The sequence below is a fragment of the Schistocerca cancellata genome, chromosome 7 (assembly GCF_023864275.1).
Source record: "Schistocerca cancellata isolate TAMUIC-IGC-003103 chromosome 7, iqSchCanc2.1, whole genome shotgun sequence".
NCBI classification, from domain to species: Eukaryota; Metazoa; Arthropoda; class Insecta; order Orthoptera; family Acrididae; genus Schistocerca; species Schistocerca cancellata.
This window is the reverse complement of record NC_064632.1, coordinates 136,239,120-136,261,301: the sequence shown is the minus strand read 5'-3', so window position 1 is coordinate 136,261,301 and position 22,182 is coordinate 136,239,120. Positions and strand designations below refer to the sequence as shown.

At 38.4% G+C, this 22,182-nt stretch overlaps 1 protein-coding gene across 1 annotated transcript in view; it reads left to right on the top strand.

Annotated features, from left to right (window-relative positions):
• LOC126092666 (uncharacterized) overlaps positions 1-22,182 on the top strand; it is a 186,831-nt gene that overhangs the window by 22,857 nt on the left and 141,792 nt on the right. Inside the window, exons 2-3 of the mRNA XM_049908388.1 lie at positions 9,205-11,556; positions 16,533-16,702. Coding sequence (XP_049764345.1) covers positions 9,205-11,556; positions 16,533-16,702 — 2,522 coding nt within the window. The remainder of the gene's footprint in view (positions 1-9,204; positions 11,557-16,532; positions 16,703-22,182) is intronic.

The window sequence follows — 22,182 nt, the reverse complement described above, 5'->3', positions numbered from 1 at the left end:
ATGCTGAGCTAGCAAAGTGATTTTAGCTAGTTCCACAAAATTCTCTTTGTATTCTCAGCACATCCATTCTGCTCTGGAGTATAAGAACTTGTGATTATGATCATACATCATTTCATTTGATCAAGTGTTTGAGTTCAGTATTGTCAAATTGCCGTCTGCCATCACTTTGAAATGCTTTTGGTGATTGTTCACCGAAAATCTTTACACTACTCAGCATTTAGAAAATCTGCAGGCTTATCAGACTTCTGCCTGAGCAATTATAACATGTGTAATGTATAAAAATCGCAAATAAAGCACAGAAAATGTTCAGTTCCTCTTAGTCATTTACTCTCCATAGCTCCACACAGGTCAGCATGAATTACTTCTTTAGATTGTGTGGCATGTTGCTGTCATAACTGAATGCTGCTATGATGTGATGCTGCTTCCACTTAATACATGCTTTACAAAATTCTTTGTCAAAGTCTTCAGCTTCAACACCACATTACTTCAAGAATTGTTGACATGAGGTTTGTTCTGATGAGCCAAACATTCATGCCAAATTTTGCAGTAATTCCTTCGATGCAATGAAGGAAGAAATGATTGTTTAAGGACTGACTCATTGTATAGAAAAGTCAAAAGAATCTTTGGTGAAGTTAAAAGCAAAGGTGCTAACATTAAGTGTGCAATGTAAATTCCATTAGTGAATTTAGAAGAGAGGTAGGGTAGGTGGGGGGGGGGGGGGGGGGAGAACGGTCTCTGTGACTTGTCTAATCAAATGATAGATGAAGAAACAATAGCCAATAGGGAAAAGATATGGCATTCAGTAACCTGGAGCAGCGCACAGCACAGGACTCTCTTTGCTGCACTTTTAATGATGTCAAACACAGTGCTACAGTTCTCATCTCTGCACAGAGCCCATTAGGAATACCTCAAGCAAATAAAATGAACAACCACAACAGAACATGCTCCGTAAAAAAAACCTTCATTCATAAGAAAGAGAGTTCTAACTCCTGAAATGACTTTTCTAGTCACCTTTACCAAAATGCACAAGTATGTACACTTGTTAATTTGTATATAAAGCTAATATGGGATTTTACTGTTAATCAGATTGTTTCCTTTTATGAAATTCTTACCAATAAAATAGCAGGAAATCTCATATCCTCTCTGTGTGCAGAATGTATGAGACTGATGGTATACCATCAGACTTCTGGAAAAACACCATCTACACAATTCTGAAGGTACCAAGAACTGAAAATTGTGATGATTACTGCACAGTCATCTTAACAGCTCCTGCATCCAGGTTGGTGGCAGGAATAATATACAGAAGAATGGAAAAGAGAATTAAGGATCTGTTAGATGACGATCAGTTTGGATTTAGGAAAGGTAAAGGCTCCAGAGAGGCAGTTATGACATTGCGGTTGATAACAGAAACTGAAGAAAAATCGAGACGCACTCATAGGATTTGTTGATTTGAAAAATCTTTTGACAATGTAAAATGATGGAAGATGTTTGAAAGTCTGGAAAAAGTAGAGAGATGATATAAGGAAAAACAAGTGTATACAGTATGTATGAGGGGTGTTTCATAAGTAATACAACACTTCTTTTTCTGAAACTAGGTTGGTTTCATTTAGGAGTCCAATACACCATATTATTCCCCACTCTTTTGGCTGCAGGATCCTATTTTTCTACATAATATCCATTTAGTGTGACAGTCGTATGCCACCTTACTGGGAGGGTTTTTATGCCCACGTGGTACCACTCTACTGGTCGATATCGGAGCTGTCTCTTGCTGCATCTATAACCTCCCCAACATGCACATACTGTTTGCGACGGGGTCCATCCTTCATTGGACCAAACAGATGGAAGTCGGAAGGTGCGAGATCTGGGTTGTAGGGTGGATGAGGAAGAACAGTCCAGTGAAGTTTTGTGATCTCCTCTCGGGTGTGCAGACTTGTGTGAGGTCTTGTATTGTCATGGAGAAGGAGAAGTTTGTTTTGCATTTCTATGATGATGAACATGCTGAAGTTGTTTCTTCAATTTCCTAAGGGTAGTACAGTTCACTTCAGAGTTGATTGTTGCATCATGAGGGAGGACATCAAACAGAATAAACCCTTCAGAATTCCATGCCATGACTTTACCGGCTGAGAATGTGCCTTTGAACTTTTTCTTCAGAGCAGAGTTGGTGTGGCACTGTTCTATGAATTGCAGTTTTGTTTACAGTTTGAAGTGATGAACCCATGTTTCATCACCTGTGACGATGTTTGACAAAAAAATTGTCACAGTCAGCCTCGTAATGTGCAAGCAATTCTGCACAGGTGGTCCTTCGCTGCTCTTTATGTCCTTCTGTTAGGTGGTGAGCAGCCCAGCCAGCACACATCTTTGAGCACACCAACTGGTGGATGAGTGCAGTGAGGTGTTTGATTGTGATCTGTCAATCACCACAAGTGAGTGTGTCCACAGGTTCCAAATTGCATGAGTTAAAGCTGTGTGTGGCTGGGCAGCATGCAGGAGATCAAAGAGTTTTGGGTGACCTGGCTGTGATGGTGACAAATAAGTGGAAAAGAGAATAGCAACATAATAAATTTTGAAAGTTAAGGAGATTGTTTTAGCCTATGAATCCTATGAATATTACAACAGTACATGAAATAGGAACCAGGTAGGATATCATATCCCACTTTCTGCAATAGCAATTTATTTACAGGAAACTGCGAAGAGGAAGGCCGTGGTGACAATGGGGTGGGATAGGATGGGCTTGGGCAAATGTGTTTATGTTTTAGATTATCATTGAAGCCACAGTTATGTGTGTGCCTAACTTTATATAGTGAAAATAGCACAGACAAAATTGGAATGTCTGCACCTTGAGTCTTCTCACATATTGACTTCAATGTCTTCACTGATGCATGATTTCACTTTTTTCAGGCAGCTGGAATATAATCTTTTCTATAGAATCAAGAGGAATTAAAAGATTATCATGGAATTCTCTTATATCATACAAGCAAAAAATATCACTATCCTCCAAGATAGTATTTGACACTGAATTTTTGTAAAATGGCATATAGAACCTTATGTCAAAATATAATCTCATATATTATTAGTTACTCTTCGGCATTGTCCCCGTAATTAGCTTTCATTTCTCTCTCACCTAGTGGAAAGCCCCAAGTAATAGGGAAAGAAGTGCATACAGGTGACCCCTGTATAGAAGAAGGGTAAAAGATCAGACCTGCAAAATTGCAGATGCAGACCAGTGTCCTTAACATTAGTATGCTGCAGAATTCTTGAGCATATTCTGAGTTCAAATATAACACATTTCCTTGCAAGAGAAAAGCTGCTATCCAAAAATCAGCATGGATTCCAAAAGCATCACTTGTGTGAAACTCAGCTTGCCCTTTTCTCAGATGACATCCTGAGAACAGATGATTCCACATTCCTAGATTTCAAGAAAGCATTTGACACAGTACCATACTGCAGAGTGTTAACAGAGGTCTGAGCATACACAATAGGTTCCCAGGTATGTGAATGTCTTGAAGACCTTCAAAGTAATAGAATCTGCTACGCTGTCTTGGACGCCGAGTGTTCTCTGAAGACAAATGTATTGTCAGTATTAGCTCAGGGAAGTGTGATAAGATTGATTTTGTTCTCTGTTTACATAAATAATCTGACAGATACGGTAAGCAGTAGAGATGGGCAAACTGAAACACGTAACTGTTTCGAAACAAATGAAGCTGTACAATGTAATGTTTCGATACGCTGTTTCGAAACAGTGAAACAGTTTGTGTTTTGTTATCTAATAAACCTACACATTTTATCATCTTGAGTGTCTACTGTATAAATATGTCCACAAACACAAATGAGGTGCGAGAGCACTAATCATATCGCAGAAAGTATGAAATTATCACTTAGGCGTCTTGGCAGTTTCATATTTCTGCAGCAAATGCGCTGCTTTCGTGCCGTGTGACTTTCATACTTTTCAATTGGCTGACGACAGCCATAGCTGAAGACAAAAGAGCCACCACGGACGTAACTGGAGGTGGGAGCAAGCTGCAGAAACAATGGAAAGTGTTTCATGAAGTGGTATGTTAAATGTGTTTCAGTACCTGTGCCGAGCCCGAATCTCGTCCGACACAGAGCGGAATGAAACATCAGTGTTTCGATACAATTAGTCCGTTCCAAGCACTGGTGGACTGAAACACCCTTATTTTGAAACAATGATACAGTTTCTGTGTCTGGCTCGAGACCGAATCTGGTCCAGTTATCCGAGACAGGGGTGGAATGAAACACCACTGTTTCGAAACAGTGAACCGTAGCTGTTCCGAAACACTGAAACAGTTCCACGTAACGATACACTGTATCGAAACATAGAAACAGTGGCCAAGTCTAGTAAGCAGCAGTCTGCGATTGTTTGCTGATAATGCTGTAGTGTACGAGAAAGTGCCAGCTTTTAGAGATTATAGGAGGATACAGGATGATATGGACAGAAATTCTATTTGGCTTGATGAATGGCAGCTTGCTTTAAATGTAGAAAAATGTTACTGGGGCTACAACTTTGCTTCCGCCGTTTTTTCTCAAAGTTCGAGGCTTTATTATGAGCACATAAAAAAAAAATTTTCGTTTCAAATTATTGGCCGTCACTGGCCACTACTTTCTCCCATCTTTTGGGCAGCATACGAATCCCGCGGCAGAAGAGCTGGACATCTTTCAAGAAGATCCATGCCTCAATCCAATTTTGCAGTTGTTCATATGACAGTGCTGGGCAGCCAGGTAGTCAAAGGGAACAATGTCTGGAGAATATGGCAGGTGGGGTAGGACTTCCCATTTCAATGTTTACAGGTATGTTTTGGCAGGTTTTGCGACATGGGGTCGAGCACTGTCATGCTGAAAAATCGCCCTTTCATGTCTATCGCTGTATTGTGGCTGTTTGTTTTTTAGTGATCGGCTCAAACACATCAATTGCTTTTGATAACGATCTCTTGTGATTGTTCCTGTCGGTTGCAGTAGCATTGAAAGCTTTCTCTCTTTCACAACCATGCCGGTCTTCAACGTCAAAATCACCATTCTTGAAGCATGGAAACCATTTTCTGCAAAGTTCTGTCACCAACAGGCGTCTCACCATAGGTCTTCCTCAGCTTTTTATGAGCCCCAGCTGCAGATTTCTTCATATCAAAGCAGAAAATTAAAACCTCTCGCAGATGACGAGAATTGGGCTCGTAAGTTGACATATTCGTCCAAGAATAACTTTAAGATGCATTCAAAAATCGACTAATATTTTGATGGTGTTATGTTCTCAAATGCCTAAGTTTACCGTATGACTCTTATGACCTATGACTTGCGCCACTACTTTCCACTAATGCCGTCTACTGCAAAACAGGAGAAGCAAAGTTATGTAGATTAAATATCTATGCGTAACATAAAAAGGAAGGAGAATTTAAATCTGTTGTATGGAAGACAAATAATTCATTTCAGTTTACTGCAATAATTCTGGGGAAATGTAGCTCTTCTGTAAAGGAAACTTTATAAAAAACACTTGTGCGACCCATTCTTGAGTATTGGTAGAGTGTTTGGCATCTCCTTCAGGTCAAATTAAAGGAGGACATTGACACAGTTCAGAGGTGTGCTGCTAGATTTGTTATCAATAAATTCAGTCAACACATGAATACTATGGAGATGGTTCATGAGTTCGCATGGGAATCCTTGGAGGGAAGACTGCATTCATTTCACAAAACACTATTGAGAAAATTTAGAGAACCTGCAGAACGATTCTATTGCCGCAAAATGTTATGCATAAGAACTATGAAGATGAGAGAAGTTAGGGCTTTTAAATAGGCATATAGACACTCGTTTTTTTTTCCTTGACAATTTGTGAGTGGAATAGGAAAGGAATGACTAAAACAGCATAGGTATACTCAGCTATGCCCTGTATGGAGGCTTTTGGAGTATGCGTGTTGACAGGATACAGTACCAGATCATGTACCCATAACCTGCACCATGTATATAGTTAGAAAAAAATTGAACTGGTGAGCACATCCTCACAAAAGCTAAGAGCAAGTAAATGAACTAGGTGATTAGTTAATGGATTTCAGTAATTTTATGCTAAAGAGTCTAAGAATACAGATAAATTAAAAATGTTGTTAGAATCACGGGTTTGAAATTGTATATGGAATAAAAAAGATGAAGAGATGAGAAATCTGTACATCCATAACTTGTCAACATCCCATGTACACAGCTGTGTTGAAATTTAAATGGTACAATGATTAAGAAATTGGCTGTCGCAGAAGAGAAGAGCTTTTGAGAAATAAACAAAGTGAATCAATGAGACAAAATACATATATGCTGACAGGTTTACATGACCACAGGAAATAGATGGTACCCTGGGAAGTATGACTCTGTGGAGAACCTCCTCGTTCTTTTCAGTATTCTTCTGTAGTACCACATCTCAGATACTTCGATTCTCTTCTGTTCTGGTTGTCCCATAGTCCATGTTTCACTACGATACAATGCTGTGCCTTTGTTTGATACTAGTAGGCTCTTCCAGGCCAGGAATGCCCTTCCTGCCATTGCAGGTCTTCTTTTTATGTCCACCTTGCTCCATCCATTGTGGTTTATTTTGCTGCCTGGGTAGCAGAATTCCTTAACTTCATCTACTTTGTGATCATCAATTCTGATGTTAAGTTTCTCAGTATTCTCATTTCTGCTACTTCACATTACTTTCAGCTTTCTTTCATTTACTCTCAATCCACATTCTGTACTCATTATAGTGTTCATTCCATTCAAAAAATTCAATATTTCTTCTCCACTTTCACTAAGTGTAACAACATCATCAGTTACTCTAGTCATTGATATCCTTATACCTTGAAATATAATCCTGGTCTTTAACCTTCCTTTTATTTCCATCATTGCTTCTTAGATGTATAGATTGAACAGTAGGGGTGAAAGACTACATTCCTGTCTTACACAATTTTTAATCTCAAAGCCGGCCATGTGGCCGAGTGGTCCTAAGCGCTTCAGTCTGGAACCGCGCGACCGCTACGGTCGCAGGTTCGAATCCTGCCTCAGGCATGGATGTGTGTGATGTCCTTAGGTTAGTTAGGTTTAAGTAGTTCTAGGGGACTGATGACCTCAGATGTTAAGTCCCATAGTGCTCAGAGCCATATGAACCATTTGAATCCCAGCACTTCGACCTTTATCCTTCAGTCTTATTGTACCCTTTTGGTTCTTGTACAAGGAGCATTCAGTAAGCAATACAACACATTTTTTTCTTGGTCAAGTTTGGTTGAAAACAAGAAGATTTTGTTGTGGGGCATTGTGGGATATTCTCACATCAGCCCCTATAGTTTCATGAGCTTTCGATAAGTAGTGGTGCTATATGTAGCCTGTAAAAATGGGTCTAAAGGACATCGGGGACTTCCTTCCCTGTCCTTCCCTAATCTGATGAGACCCTAAAATTGGATATGTAATGGAGATGCTTCCAACTAGAGAGCAGTCATTGAATTTCTTTTGGCGGGAAATCAGAACTTCACAGATATTCATAGGCACTTGCAGAATGTCTACGGAGACATAGCAGTGATCAAAAACTAGTGAGTTGCTGCTTGTACCAGATACCCTTGTCCTTCAGATTTGTAAACTCCTTTTTGCTTCTTTGGCTCGAAGACCTCTTAAGAAACACAACCCAGTATGTTCTCCTCAATGGCAGATGTTCATCAGAGACAAGGATATTGTCAGGACTGCTCCAGGGAAGTGTGGTAGGATCACTATTATTTTCTGTATATATAAATTATCTGATAGATAGGGTGGGCAGCAATCTGCACTTGTTTGCTGCTGATGCTGTGACATATGCGAAGGTGTCATCATTGAGTGATTGTTGAAGGATATGAGATTACTTAGACAAAATTTCTAGATGGTTGATGAATGGCAGCCAGTAGTAAATGTAGAAAAATGAGAAAAGCAAGTTAATGCAGATGAGTAGGACAAACAAACGCATAATGTTAGGATACAGCATCAGTAATGTGTTGCATCTGAGCAAAACGTTGCAAAGTAATATGAAACAGAATGAAATTGTCAGAGGTGTGGTAGGGAAGACAAATGGTCACCTTTGGTTTATTGGGAGAATTTTGGGAAATTGTAGTTTATCTGTAACGGAGACGCATATAGAATGTTAGTGTGACCTGTTCTTGAGTAGTGTTCAAGTGTTTGGGATCCACACCAGATTGGACAAAAGAAAGACATTAAAGTATTTCAGAGGCAGGCTGTCACATTTGTTACCAATAGGTTCAAACAACATGCAAGTATTACGCAAATGAGAACCCCCGGAGTGAAGACAGAAGCTATTTTCGGGAAACGGCATTGAAAAAATTTAGGAACCAGAACTGGAAGCTGACGACGGAATGTCTAGTGCCACCAACATACATTTTGTGTAAGGACCATGAAGATAAGAAAAGAATAGGGTTTGTAAGGAGGCATCTGGATAGTCGTCTTTCTCTTGCTCTATTTGTGAGTTGAACAGGAAAGGAAATGAGGAGTAGTGGTTGTACAGGGTGCCCTCTGCTATACACCATATGGTAGCTTGCAGAGTATATGTGAAATGCAGAAGTAGATACTCTGGTGTTCCTTATTTCTATTCAGTCTATATCAATACTTATGTTTTACCGTGGAGTGTCCTTGCTGCTCATGATGATGATGATGATGATGATGATGATAACAGTGATGGCCATGGATACTTACAATTTCCTTTTTGTTTTTAATAGATCTGCTGTTATGTAAAACAGTCTGTGTCTGAGTTATTCTGCAAAAGGTACTTCTCTCCTCCACTTATAACAACATGAACTAGTGCAATGAGTGAAATCTTCTCCAACCTTTGTGAACTTTCCGCAGTGTTTAAGATTGAAGATCGTCCTGAATATTTTGTTAACAGCTGTGACATTAAAATTGCTACAAGTCTTGTTATGGGATTGCTCTTGTTTTGTATGGGATCACAAAAAATGCAAATTGTTTTGAAGTCTAAGTAGATACCTATTTTAATTGTATTAAACATTCTTGGAATTTTCATTATTTCTACAATTTAAAGTACTTGTGCAGAAAACCCCACTGTGGTATGTACTAATTGTATTTTTCATTAAATGATGTATGTTAATTGTGTGATTGTTAGTGTATTTAAACATTATAACCATTTACTACTAAAAACTAAGATTTTTATGTTGCATATGCATGTATGATTAAAATCTTGTTTTGCAGAAGTGGGATAACTACAGGTCTGGGTTCTTCAGCCCTAGAAACCAGCAAAGTGAAAATGAAGCTTTTTCAGATGAAAGTGTATCAAGAATTTCCTGGAGCTCACCATCTAGCAGTGACAGTGATCTTCACTCATCAGAGAAACCACCCAGACTAAATTACCTTCAGAACCACCGTGTAGTGACCAGACTAAATTTTGATGACTGTGTCACCACAAAACATAAGACACCACGAAAGAAGCGTGCAAAAGTTAGTCGTTTGTTTGTGAAACGTGAGCAATCTGAGCCTATTGTTGATATTGAGAACCAGAAGAGGGACTCCATAGCAATGAGCAGTGAGATGTTACCGGTTGCTGTTGTAAAAGATTTGTCAGTTTGTCCGCATGTGGATTCAATGAAGAGTAATGACATCAGTTCAGAACCAAAGAATGATTGTCATATTGAAGAAGAATCAGTCAGTGTTTTCCAAAATGATAGTCATGATTTGAGTATGACCCATACATTAGAAATATCTAATGAACATTTTCAAAGGAACAGAGGGAGAACAGAAAATGATAGTATACATTCTTCATCTGGTTGTCCCCGATCAACTTCAGAAAGGTTAATAAACGCAGAAAATGAGTCCCAGTATGCTCGCGGTCATACTGCGTCACCTAATTTAAAATGTTCAGGTGCATTACAAAATGACTGTGGATCTCCTGTGCTGGATATTGTGTCGGGAAGACTGTCAAAATACTGTGCTAAAGAAACAATTGTGCACATGCCTCTTAAAAGGAAAAGTAAAGGTGAGGAACTCGTAACAAAGAATTACGAGGTAGGCAACAGTTGTCTGTCACTTGACCATGAAGCATCATTTCTGGATGTATCAGTGAGTCTATTATCAAAAGTACATTCTCACAGACGAAAGCAATCTTTGGTAATACCAGAAGAGGAGCAGCATGACAGTGTTATGGAGAAAGATTTTTATTCAGCAAATGAAGATGTGCGCAATGTGTGTAATGTCAATGTGAAAGGTGCTGTTAGATTGTCCCAGTCTCCTGTACTTAGCGTGGAAGCTAGAACTAATTCTCGTAGAAAACGCATGAGGCGTTGTAGTGAGGATAAGAGTGCAGAGCAGTTAGTTAAGCTACCAGTGTCACCAGTTCTTAAGACAAAAGCAATAACTACTTCCCACAGGAAGCGACAAAAGTATTATAGCCAAAAAGGGGTAGAGGAAACGGTTGGCCCTTCACAATCACCAGTACTAAAGAGAGAAACAAATACTCTCCATTGGAGGGATTTCAAAAGATCTAAACACAACAAGAAAGCCAAGGAAAATGCAGGAAACCCTCTACATTTAAGTACTAGACCCAACATATTGACTCCAGGAAAGGAGTCTCTTGTTTCAGATAAAAATAATGTCTGTAAATTACTCAATTCTGACTTGAAGTTAGAGTTAAACACAGAAGACAAAAAGCTTTCACTAAATTGTGAAATCTGTGCTGTACAATCTGAAAGCAATTTAATGCTTAAAACAGTTACTACAGACTCTGTTAATTTTTTAAAGTCTGTACAGGCACAGGTGTCGATCCCCAGTGAGCTAAAGGATGGTAACACTACTCTAGATAGACATAGTCATGCCGAAAGTGATTTCAGCTCTGCTCCTCAGGAGTATGTTCCTCCCCCTGAAAGCAATAGCACTGAGTACACACAAACGTTAGAGCAGAACAGCTCAAGAAATTCCCAGTATTTAAGTACACATTGTGTTTCACTTGCTACAGAGGACTGTGATGGTACTTGTGCTGTTGATGAAAATAACTCGAGCGGTATTCAGTTTGTGCATAATGAAGAGTCTAACTCGGAGCAGTCAGAACCTCTGCAAATCTCATTTCTCTCTCAGAATAACTCAAACTTGCCAAGAGAGCCATCAGTCACACAGACTGATAGAAAAATATTTTATCATTTGAATTCAGCTTTAGTCAACTCAAACCATGATTTTCCTGCAGGTTACAACGAAAACTTTAGCCAGAATTTTACTCCAGATATTTCATTTTTGACCCAAGAGCCAGATTTAAAGTACAGCCCTCGAAAACCAGAAAATTCCATCAAATTATTGACAATATACAACAAGAGTTCAGAAGCTGTATCTCCAAAATTATGCCAGAGTACGCAAGATGTCAACAAACCTGCAAAACGCAAGCGTGTGAAACCTGTTATGAATCTGAAATGCATTAGAACAGTACAGAAAAAAGAAACTGAAGATGAAAGTTATCGGGCTATTTGTAATCAGCAGTTCCCATCTTCTTTTGTGACTATAGAACATACATCGTCACAAGAAGAAAAGGGGAGATCCAGCCAGAACATACAAGATTCACAGGTTTGTAAGTCTTTTTTCCTGTTTTTGTATTATTACAACTGAAGAGCATGTGTGTTAATATTTAAATGTTGGTGTTAATTTGCTACCTCTCACAATGTAATCACACCAAACTTCGTGTATAGATCTGTGATAATAGTTAATGAGGTACATGGGCTATTCAGAAAGTAGGGAATGTTTCCGCCTGACGCCGCTAGGCACGCCGATCACGTACATTTTGGTATGTGCGTGTTCGGCAGCTCAGTCAGCATCCATCTGTAACAGTGGGAACGTCTCTGCGTGTCTGGTTTTTTTGATATTCGAATTTGAAATTCTAATTTGAAATGTGCGCTGTAATCGAAAGTCCCGCCAGTTGTGAGGTGCAGTCTGAGAGTAGGTTTCTGTTGGCAAAAAACCTAAAACCTAAAGAAATTTATCATGAACTGTGCGAAGTGTACGGAAACAACGTAATGAGTGAATGCTCCATCTGGAAATGTTGCATTCGGTTTAAAAATGGCTGAACCAATATTCATGATGAAGAGAAGAGTGGACGCCTGAGCATTGTGACTGACAATCTTCTCACTAAAGTTGATGAAAACCGTCGCTTCACAATGACAGACCTTTCGCTTTCTTTTCCACAAGTTTCATGGACTTTATTGATTGAAATTGTCACTCAAAACCTAGGCTACCACAAATTTTGTGCACGAAGGGTGCCCAAAATACTTACAGAGCACCATAAAGAACAGCAAATGGGGGCAACATTGAAATTTCTGGAGGCCTACCACAAACAAAGTGATTCATTAATGGATCAAACTGTAACCGGTGACGAGACTTGGGGGAAACACGTCGGTACGGGCTTTTGTCAAAGTTTCGAGAACATACCTTCGCCGAAGAGTCAAGCAGTATATTGCTCCCTCCTACGTATATCTCGCGAAGAGACCATGAGGATAAAATTAGAGAGATTAGAGCCCACACAGAGGCATACCGACAATCCTTCTTTCCACGAACAATACGAGACTGGAATAGAAGGGAGAACTGATAGAGGTACTGAAGGTACCCTCCGCCACACACCGTCAGGTGGCTTGCGGAGTATGGATGTAGATGTAGATGTAGATGTAGAATTGTGAGACAAAATTACAGTCGACGGAGTGGGGGGCACACAAGGACGCGGAACTCCAGGCGGGCGTGACTCACTGGCTGAAGTCTCAGGCCACAGAATTTTACAAAGAAGGTCCTTCAAAGCTTGTCCACTGCTATGATAAGTACCTCAATGTGTTTGGTGACTATGGGACAAAGTAGTATGTCAGTCACTCTTTCAGACGTATATAATAAAATGTAGTTCTTGTACTTAGTTTTCTTTTTTATTTTATTTTATTTTTTTTTTTTTATGCCAAAACGTTCCATACCTTCTGAATAGTCCTCATATTAAGAGAGACAAATGACATCTAATTTTTTTTTTATTGACTGGGGAACAAAGAATTCATGTTTCAGTAACCATGAAATATGTCTGTTTGAAACAAAAATAGAACAAAATTCTGTTAAAGTTGAGGATGACAATAGTTTCACCGAAACATTAACCATATTTGTGAGCTTGAGAATTTTCATTTATTTCTTCTTACAAAGAGTTTTATTGTAATATTGTCCATCTGGAGGATATGTGGTAACGTGGATAAGTGGAGCAGAGAATTGGTGTTGTCATTTTTAAATTAAGAAGAGGACTTCATGTCCAAATATTATTTTTGTTTTTTTTTCTTTGTTTTATATTTTGATCTTGAGTGCTTTTGAAGTGTGTTTTATATTGGGTTAACTTAGACAGTCAGATAATTGAGCTTGACTCCCAAAATGTGTTGCTGTTCATTATGTTCCTAATTTTAGTGATGGTATGCTAAAATCTTTAAAATGAAAAAGTCCATTTACTTTGATCATGGCTCTCTCTCTCAAGTTAACATGCAATGTTGGCTAATGTCAGTTTTCCAGTTGTCCACATGAATGCACAATCTCAAACAGTTAAGTAAGTTGTTCACAACACATCTCAATATAAATGTTATTCGGGTACACTTTTATATAGAAAACGTAATTCCATGGACCTAGAATGGTGTTCAGTGATGATTTCAGATCATGTGAATACTATATCTGGATTGTAAGGTTGCTGCAGAAATGTGGATTGTAACTTGGCTAGAAATTATTCTGTTTCATCAGCTAGTAAGTTAGTGCATTGTCATTGTGGAACAAGATCCTATGCAATGCAGTTTTGGTTTAGCAAAAAATGCTCCTGATTCTTGTTTATGACCTTAGAGACTGTCAAAAATCCATTCTAAAGAATACAACAAATCCTTGTCCTAGACATCTTACCCTTCCATATGCCACTCCTTTGTAACTATCTTTTGATTTTATTTTGTTTATTATACTTTCTCCACCTTTCTGCTTTGTGTCTGATGGGAGCTTTGCATCTGAGTGTTGAGGGATTGGATTGCAACATTCCTATAGTCATGTAAGAGTGTTAATTTTTTTTTATTTAACTAAGGCATTTGATTGTGTTGATCACAAAATATTGCTCTAGAAGTTGGACCATTATGGAATACAGCGAGTGGCTCACAATGGGTTCACCTCTTACTTTAACAACAGACAGCAAAAGCTCATTATTCACAGTGTTGAGAATGGCTGTGACGTGGGGTCTGAGTGGGGTACTTTTAAATGGGGAGGGGGGGGGGGTGGTGCCCCAGGGATCAGTGTTGGGGCAATCCTGTTCCTTATTTATATAAATGATATGCCCTCTAGTATTATAGGTAATTCTAAAATATTTTTGTTTGCTGATGACACTAGCTTGGTGGTAAAGGATGTGTGCAACATTGGCCCTGTTTCAAATAGTACAGTTCATGACATAAGTTCATGGCTTGTAGAAAATAAACTAAAGCTAAATCACAGTAAGACTCAGTTTTTACAAATTCTAACATACAATTCAACAAAACTTGATGTTTTAATTTCACATAATGGGCATATAATTAGTGAAACTGAACAGTTCAAACTTCTAGGTGTTCAGAATGTTAGTAAACTGTCATGGAAAGCCCACGTTCAGGATCTTGTTCAAAGGCTTAATGCTGCCATTTTTACTTTTCGAGCGGTATCTGAAGTAAGTGATTGTTTAACACAAAAATTAGTCTACTTCACTTATTTTCATTCACTTATGTCTTATGGTATTTTATTGTGGGTTAGCTCTTCTTATTCATTCTCAAAGGATATTTTTAGCTCAAACGGGCAGTTTGGGCAATAAGTGGTGGAAGTTCGTGAACCTCTTGTAGACACCTGTTCACTAGTCTGTGGATTCTGACATTTGCCCCTCAATATATATGTTCTTTACTGTGATTTCTTGTTAATAAAATCAGCTTATTCCCAAGAGTTAGCAGCTTTCACTCAGCTAATACTAGGCAGAAATCCAGTCTGCATTTGCATCACACTTCCTTAACTCTTGTGCAGAAAGGTGTGCTGTATACTGCTGCATCCATCTTCAATAAGCTACCACAAGAATTCAAAAATCTTAGCAGTAATCCACACATTTTCAAATCAAAACTGAAGAGTTTCCCTCACAAGTCACTTCTAATCTGTTGAAGAGTTCCTTGAAAAATTAAGCTGATTCCTATGTTATATTGTTGATTGGGTTTACTTAAACTAATGGCATGACTTTTTGTGGGTTCATAAACATTTTATTTTATCTGTTATTACTTTTATGTTGGAATTTCATGTACTGACACATTCCATGACCTTGGAAATTTGCTCCTCAATTTGGTCCTATAGAACTAGACGTGTAAATAAATAATACAAAAAATATTGAACACTTTGAAATGATAGACTGGACATGTTGATCCTAATTTCCTTACATACCTCATTCTACAAAAGTCTAATGCTGTGTATTTCAGCTATCCATGTTTTATGTGAATAAAATCATGTACAAATGTCTAAAACAAAAGTTACAATTGGAGATTATATATATTTACAAACTTCCAGCATGCTGGAATAGCTGTGAGTCAGCAACTTCTGTTAATCAGTACAATGAAAAACCAGTCCAAAGTTGCAAATGACTAGTTTCGGGGCCAAGATTCATCTTCAAATCATTGTAACGTAGTCAAAAATGGTATTTCCAGATATATGAAAACCATGTCAAAAATGTGCAACAAACAGTTACAGTGCATATGGATAATAATCTGAATGAAAAAGTAAAATTTGCACCTTTGGACTGGTTTTTCATTTTATTGGGGATTATGTATCTTTACAAAGATGTCCTTTACCTACATCAGATGTACTGGTGGAAACTGGGATAATGTTGACAGCAACAAGGAATAAGTACATATGTATTGCAATGTTTGGAAACTGTTGATTCTTTTTTCAGTATCCAGTGAAATATCACAAATCGTATCAAATATGCAAATGTGTACTGATGTTGTGTGTTAACTATCTATATTACAGTCTTTTATCAAACTGCTAAGTTACTTATAATAATTTTTTCCTAATGTGAGGCCACAGTCATAATATATTTCTTTAAAATCAGTACCACCATTAGACTGTTGTTTATTTACAGTGTTACATTTACACTTACATGATCATGATTTCGGCTGCAAAGTGCCATTATCAAGAGTTTTCTAAAAGCAGGTGCTTTCAGTAATTTTATCTTCAGCCGTTGGAAGCGAAGTACATCCGCAAATGCTTGGCTAGGCTGACATTTAATAATTTTTTCATAATGTGGGGCCACAGCCATAATATATTTCGGGTTCAAAGTGCCATTATCAAGTGTTTTCTGAAAGTAGAAAACACTTGATAAAAGCACTTTGTAGCCGAAATCATGATCGTGTAATTGTAAATGTAACGCTGTAAATAAACAACAGTCTAATGGTGGTACTGCCTTTAAAGGAGTGCTAAGTTACAGTTCTTTCATTCCACTTACTATTGTAGATGTTTTTGGATGAAAACCTTCTTCACATGTCTACACCCAGATTGTCATTTTTCAGGTCATATCTCAGCTGTCATCACCAATGAAGAAATCAAAGTCATGTGTCAGTTCACCAGACAGTTCATTAGTGAATGACATTATACCTATGGAATTGGGTACACTCAAACAAACATCTGAAGTAAAAATTTGCATGGATTCTGCAAAGAAGAAGAAGAAAAGGGTTAAGAAGTATTGAATTTTCCTTTTAATAGCTTAATTTAACATTTTAAATGTTCATGTATTCACAGTTTTAATTCTAAATTGTAACTGTAACTGGTTTTCCGAGAGTTAAGATATAGCAAATGTATACTCTGTAGTTGCCCTTTGCTAGTGGAGCTTTGCAGTAACAAATTGTTTACACATAACTTCTCTTGGTATCAGAACAGGTCCTACATATCAGCTAAAGCTAGACTGTTGTAGGACGCATTTTAAGAGTGTTACCTGTGGTTGCTTAAATCTCATACTGCAACTACACTATGCAGGGTGTAGTAGAACACTGCTGTACTGTTGTTAGCTGCTAGTTTTCCATTTCCATTCATCAATGAAGCAGTGGAAATATTCTAAATGCCATAAATACTTAATTACTTAAACACTCTGATCTTACATTCATTGTTCGTGAATGAAATTAACGGCAAAGTCAGTAGAATTGTTCTGTTTGTAATGAATGCTGATAGTCTAAATTTATCCAACAATCTCCCACTAGAAAGAATAGCTAGTTCCATTAATACTTGGGGCTCATGTGTAACTGACTCAATTTTTTTTTGAGGCTACCCACTATGCTGGTCCATGATTTCTCTCCTGTGTCAGTCAGTTCAGAGTAGCATTTACACCCAGCATCTTATTTGTTGAATATATTCTAATTGTGACTGCTGATACCAGATTTGCCACCTATGACCTCATGCAGTATGATGTAAGTAATTGTCCAAAGGCTTTAACAAATGTCCTGTCATACCATCCCTTTCTCTAGTTAGTGTTTTCCACATGTTCTTTACCTCTCTGATTCTGCAGAGAAATTCAGTTTTCAAATTATGACCTATATTTTATACTAGTAGACTTTCTTTGATGAGGGATTCCATTTTTCTTTCTGCTAGTCAACTTTTTATGTTATCCTTTCTCCTTGTAAAGTAAGAGAATTCTCTCCTTTTGCTTACCAAGTGGCCCCTAGTTTTTATTTTGTGGTTATTCCTGATTACATTTCTACTTCCGATCCACGGTACTTTGGTTTTTCTACTTAATAGACTGTTCATTCCATTCACCACATCCTGTAATTCTTCTTGTTTTCAGAGGGCATAGCAATATAATCTGTGAATGTTGTCATTAATAACCTTTCACCATGCATTTTAGTCCTTTTAGTTCCTCTGTTGCTTCTTAGATATATAGCTTGAACAGTAGAGGAGAAAGATTGCTTCCTTTCCTTAGGTCCAATTTAATCCCTTGATTCTTTTGTGTTTTCCTTTATTGAATACCTATTCTTCTGAGGTTTTCAAACACTTTGTAAGTAGCCCATTCAGTAAAGGTCAAAAGAAGGTTGAATACAGGGAAAAATTTGCGTTGCTTTTGTACATGAATGCCATGAACAGAATACAAGAAATCCTTGCTGGTGTGTGTGTGTGTGTGTGTGTGTGTGTGTGTGTGTGTGTGTGTGTGTGTAGGGGGGGATAGGATTGTTTCGAGGTAACTTTTTATGTTTTTCTTGAATAATGTGAAAACTGCAGTTTCTAGCAGAAATGTTTTTCAGTACAAAATGAAGCTAATTTAAATATCCTTCAAAAAATGTCATATTCATGTTTTTTCTAGGACTTAAAATTTCAGTGTGGAGAGGGATGGATGATCTGCGGATTATTGAAAATAGTGTCTTAATGGTATTAAATGAATATTTGTTGTTTAGTGAAGTAGATTAAAAACATTAATGTATGTGCCTCATCCAAGTGCATTAAAGTCATATTAAAGGATAAATTGTGTTCTGGGAGTGAACAGGGTGTAATGGGGAGGGGTGGGGGAATGTGGGATGGTGGAGGGGGTAGAAGCTTGAGGGAAGGTAGGATGCCAGATCCTCCTCCTTTATAGGTCTACAAACTGCTGAGGCATGAGCAGATGATTCCCTGACTCCCCACTTGCTCTTCCCCACTATGTCACAGAAAACAACTACAGGATGTTTCACAAGTTTATACCAACCCTTCCACACGTCGCTTTAAGGATCACTTGTGACGCAGTGTGCAGACATTCCCAGAGGGTGTTTATTTTGCATAAAGTGTGTTAACACAACATGGAATACAGATATGAGTTACTGATAATAGTAACCCAAGAAACGTAATGGACAGTTTTACTCAAATCTCTGCACGCTGTTCAACACTGCTAGATGGGAAATTGATTCTTATTCATCCTGCGCAGCAGTCGCATTCTTCTGGGAAAGGCGACTTCTCCACCACAAGTGCTGCTCACTTTAACAGTTGACAGACTGACTCTAAATCTCCAGCATTTCCTGCCCAGTTCTATTCTGTGAGAGTATACAAAATAACTTTACAAAGCCTGTGTTTAAATAGTGGAGCAATTTTCATTTTATTAAGTGAATACTTACTTGCAGTTGTTAAATAAGCCTTTATGGAAACTATGTTCCTTTAAACAATGGCTGAGAAACATTTAATTAGTTAATGTGGTGAGAAACATTTAATTTGTAAATGTGGTGCTGTCAATTATTTATGTAGTGTTGGTAAGAAAGGGACTGAAAAGGTAAATGTGACACCTTGCTGCTGGTGTTTATCATTGACAGCATGTTGTAAAGACATGTAACTGTGCTGTAGTCACTTGGTGGGGAATTAATGAATTGCATTACTGGTAAACCGCATAAATCTCTTGAATTCGGATGTGTGAGATGGAATGGGACTGATCATGTTCCCGTCTAGAACAGTAATGTACTGTAATGTGTTGCTTGAGTTATATTGCAATATCTGAAGTTACATAACACAAAGGTGACCTAATTCTGTTGCAGAGAGTGCCAATTCAAGCCTCTCGGCCTCATCAGACATTGGCAGAACTGAGGCTGAGGTGATAAATTTGATACCAAGTATTTCAGCTACTGATACTGCACACAATGACATTGACATTGTTGAAAACACATTGATAGCATGTTGTACTTGGGCAGGCTCTTTGGTGCAGTAGACTGTTGACAGCTTCAGCTCTTGAGCTTGTTTACATAATGGAACACTTCTCAACTGCAAATAAGTACTCACTTAATAAACTGAAGATAACTCCACTATATAAGCACAAGCTCAGTGGAGTTATATTGTCTATTCGCATAAGAAAACTGGACATGAGAGGCTAGGGAGGTATTGTCTGTCTGCAAAATGAAAAGAGAACAGCACGTGTGATGATGGAGGCTGCCTTTCCTGGAACAGCTCCACAGCTGCTGTACGGGATGACTAAGAATCAGTTTTCTTTCCAGTAGAGGAAAAAGTGTGCAGAGATTTATGTCTGCGCACTGTCATCAGTGATTAAAAAAGGCAGTGCAGAAGAGTTTATGTAACTTCATGAAACACGCTGTAGTTGGTTTTTGTGACGTAGTGGGTTAGAGAGAATGAAGTATTGTCTGCTCGCTCTTCAGTTTATGAACTTATGAAGGAGGAAAGTGCATACACCCACCGACCTCCGCTCACTGTTACACCACCTCCCTGCTAACCAAGAAAGAACTGGAACACAATTTATCCCTTAATATGGCTCTGATGCTCTTAGGTGTGGTACACACATTTAGTATTTGTTCTTAAGCCACTTGATTTCACAATAAGCATTAGTATGATGCCTTTAAATCTCTATTTTTTAATGATATGTGATTTTTCCATCCTCCACAATGCAAAAATTATTAGTTCTGAATTAGTTTTCATATTATTCAAGAAAAATAATAAAAAGTAACATTCGGAGCTCCCCCCAGCCGCACGATCACAACCCATCAGTAAGGATTTTTCATACATTGTTTGTGACACTCCCTCTGACCACTGTACAAAAATTTGTGACTACACAGATTTTTACTTGTAATTTTCCTTGATTGAGTGGACAAAAAACTGTATGTAGTTGAGCACTTTCACTATGTCAAAAGATCCTATGAAAGTTTCTTGATATTTATTATGTCTTACTTCCAAGCATAATATCAGAACTGCCTCTTTGGTGCATTTACTTTTTCCTAAGATAGACTGATTGTCCTCCACACATCCCCAATTTCTCTTTCATTCTTCTGCATATTATTTTTTCAGAAACTTGTATTTTTGAATTGTCAGGCTGACTATATGATAATTCTCACAATTATTTGCCCTTGCTGTCTTTGATTTATGTGATTGGTATTCTTCCGAAAATTCAGTGCTATGTCTATAGTTTCATAGACAATACAAACTAACCTGAATAATCCCATATTTGTCAGTTGCCCAAATGATTTTAGAAATTCTAAAGGAATGTTATGTATCCCTAGTGTCTTGTTAGCTAGCAGGCCTTCTGAATTTCTGACAAACTCTGACTGTAGAGTCTGCACTGGATAAGGTGGCTGATGCACAGTGACCAATTTTCGTTCAAAGTGCCGGGTGAATTCATTCATTTGTTTGGAAGGAGAGACTGACACTGTTTGCCACTTCTTGGCAGGTCAGCTATTTGTTTTTTACAGGAACTATTTGGTAAAAAAATTGATTTTTGTGATACCTACAAACTTTATATGGAATTTAAATAGTGACAACACTGCTGTGGAGACACTATGAAATGGAATCTACTATTGTCACTGATAGCACATGTTGTTGACATAACTACCTTACCTCCGAGCAAATGGACTCGCCTGTCGCACGTCACTGGTATGCGCACAGTCGAGGGAAACACAGTCACTTGTGAGCGAGCAGTCTAATGTAATGGTGTCACTGTGTTTTCGAAACAGGAACAACCGAGTTGGATCAAGATTGAATATGCCAGAGGTCGTACAACATGACATTGTCATCAAGGTCTTAAAGAGGTGTGCGAGGAATCGGCATTGCTGTACACTGAGCGAGGTGGCCCAATGGTTAGCACACTGGACTCACATTCTGGAGGACGATGGTTCAATCCTGCGTCCGGCCATCCCGATACGGGTTTTCTGTGATTTCAGGCAAATGCTGGGATGGTACCTTTGAAAGGGCATGGCCGATTTCCTTCTCCATCCTTTCCTAATCCGAGCTTGTGCTCCGTCTCTAATGACCTCATTGTTGACGGGAGGTTAAACACTAGTCTCCTCCTCCTCCATTGCCATACAGAACTGTGGCAAGTTATGTAAAAGCCTTCAACGAAGGTTGGCAAAATGCGGCAGACATGCATCAGGCAGGTCGTCCTAGCATCTCTGGAGAAGAAGTGCATGCTGTTGCTGCCAAAAGAATGTTTTCACAATCAGAGGAGAAAACTGGTGATTGAAATTTCATGAGAAGATCCTGTCGCAGTGAAAAATGCCTTTGTTTTAATGATTGCCACTCCATTTTATGTATCATGTCTGGGGCACTATCTCCCCTATTTTGTGACAGTACAACACGAGCTGCCCATTTTTGAACTTTTTCGGTGTCATCCACCAGTCCCACCTGATGTGGATCCCAAACTGCACAGCAATACCCCAGAATAGGGCGGACAAGCATGGTGTAAGCATTCTCTTTAGTAGACCTGTTGCATCTTCTAAG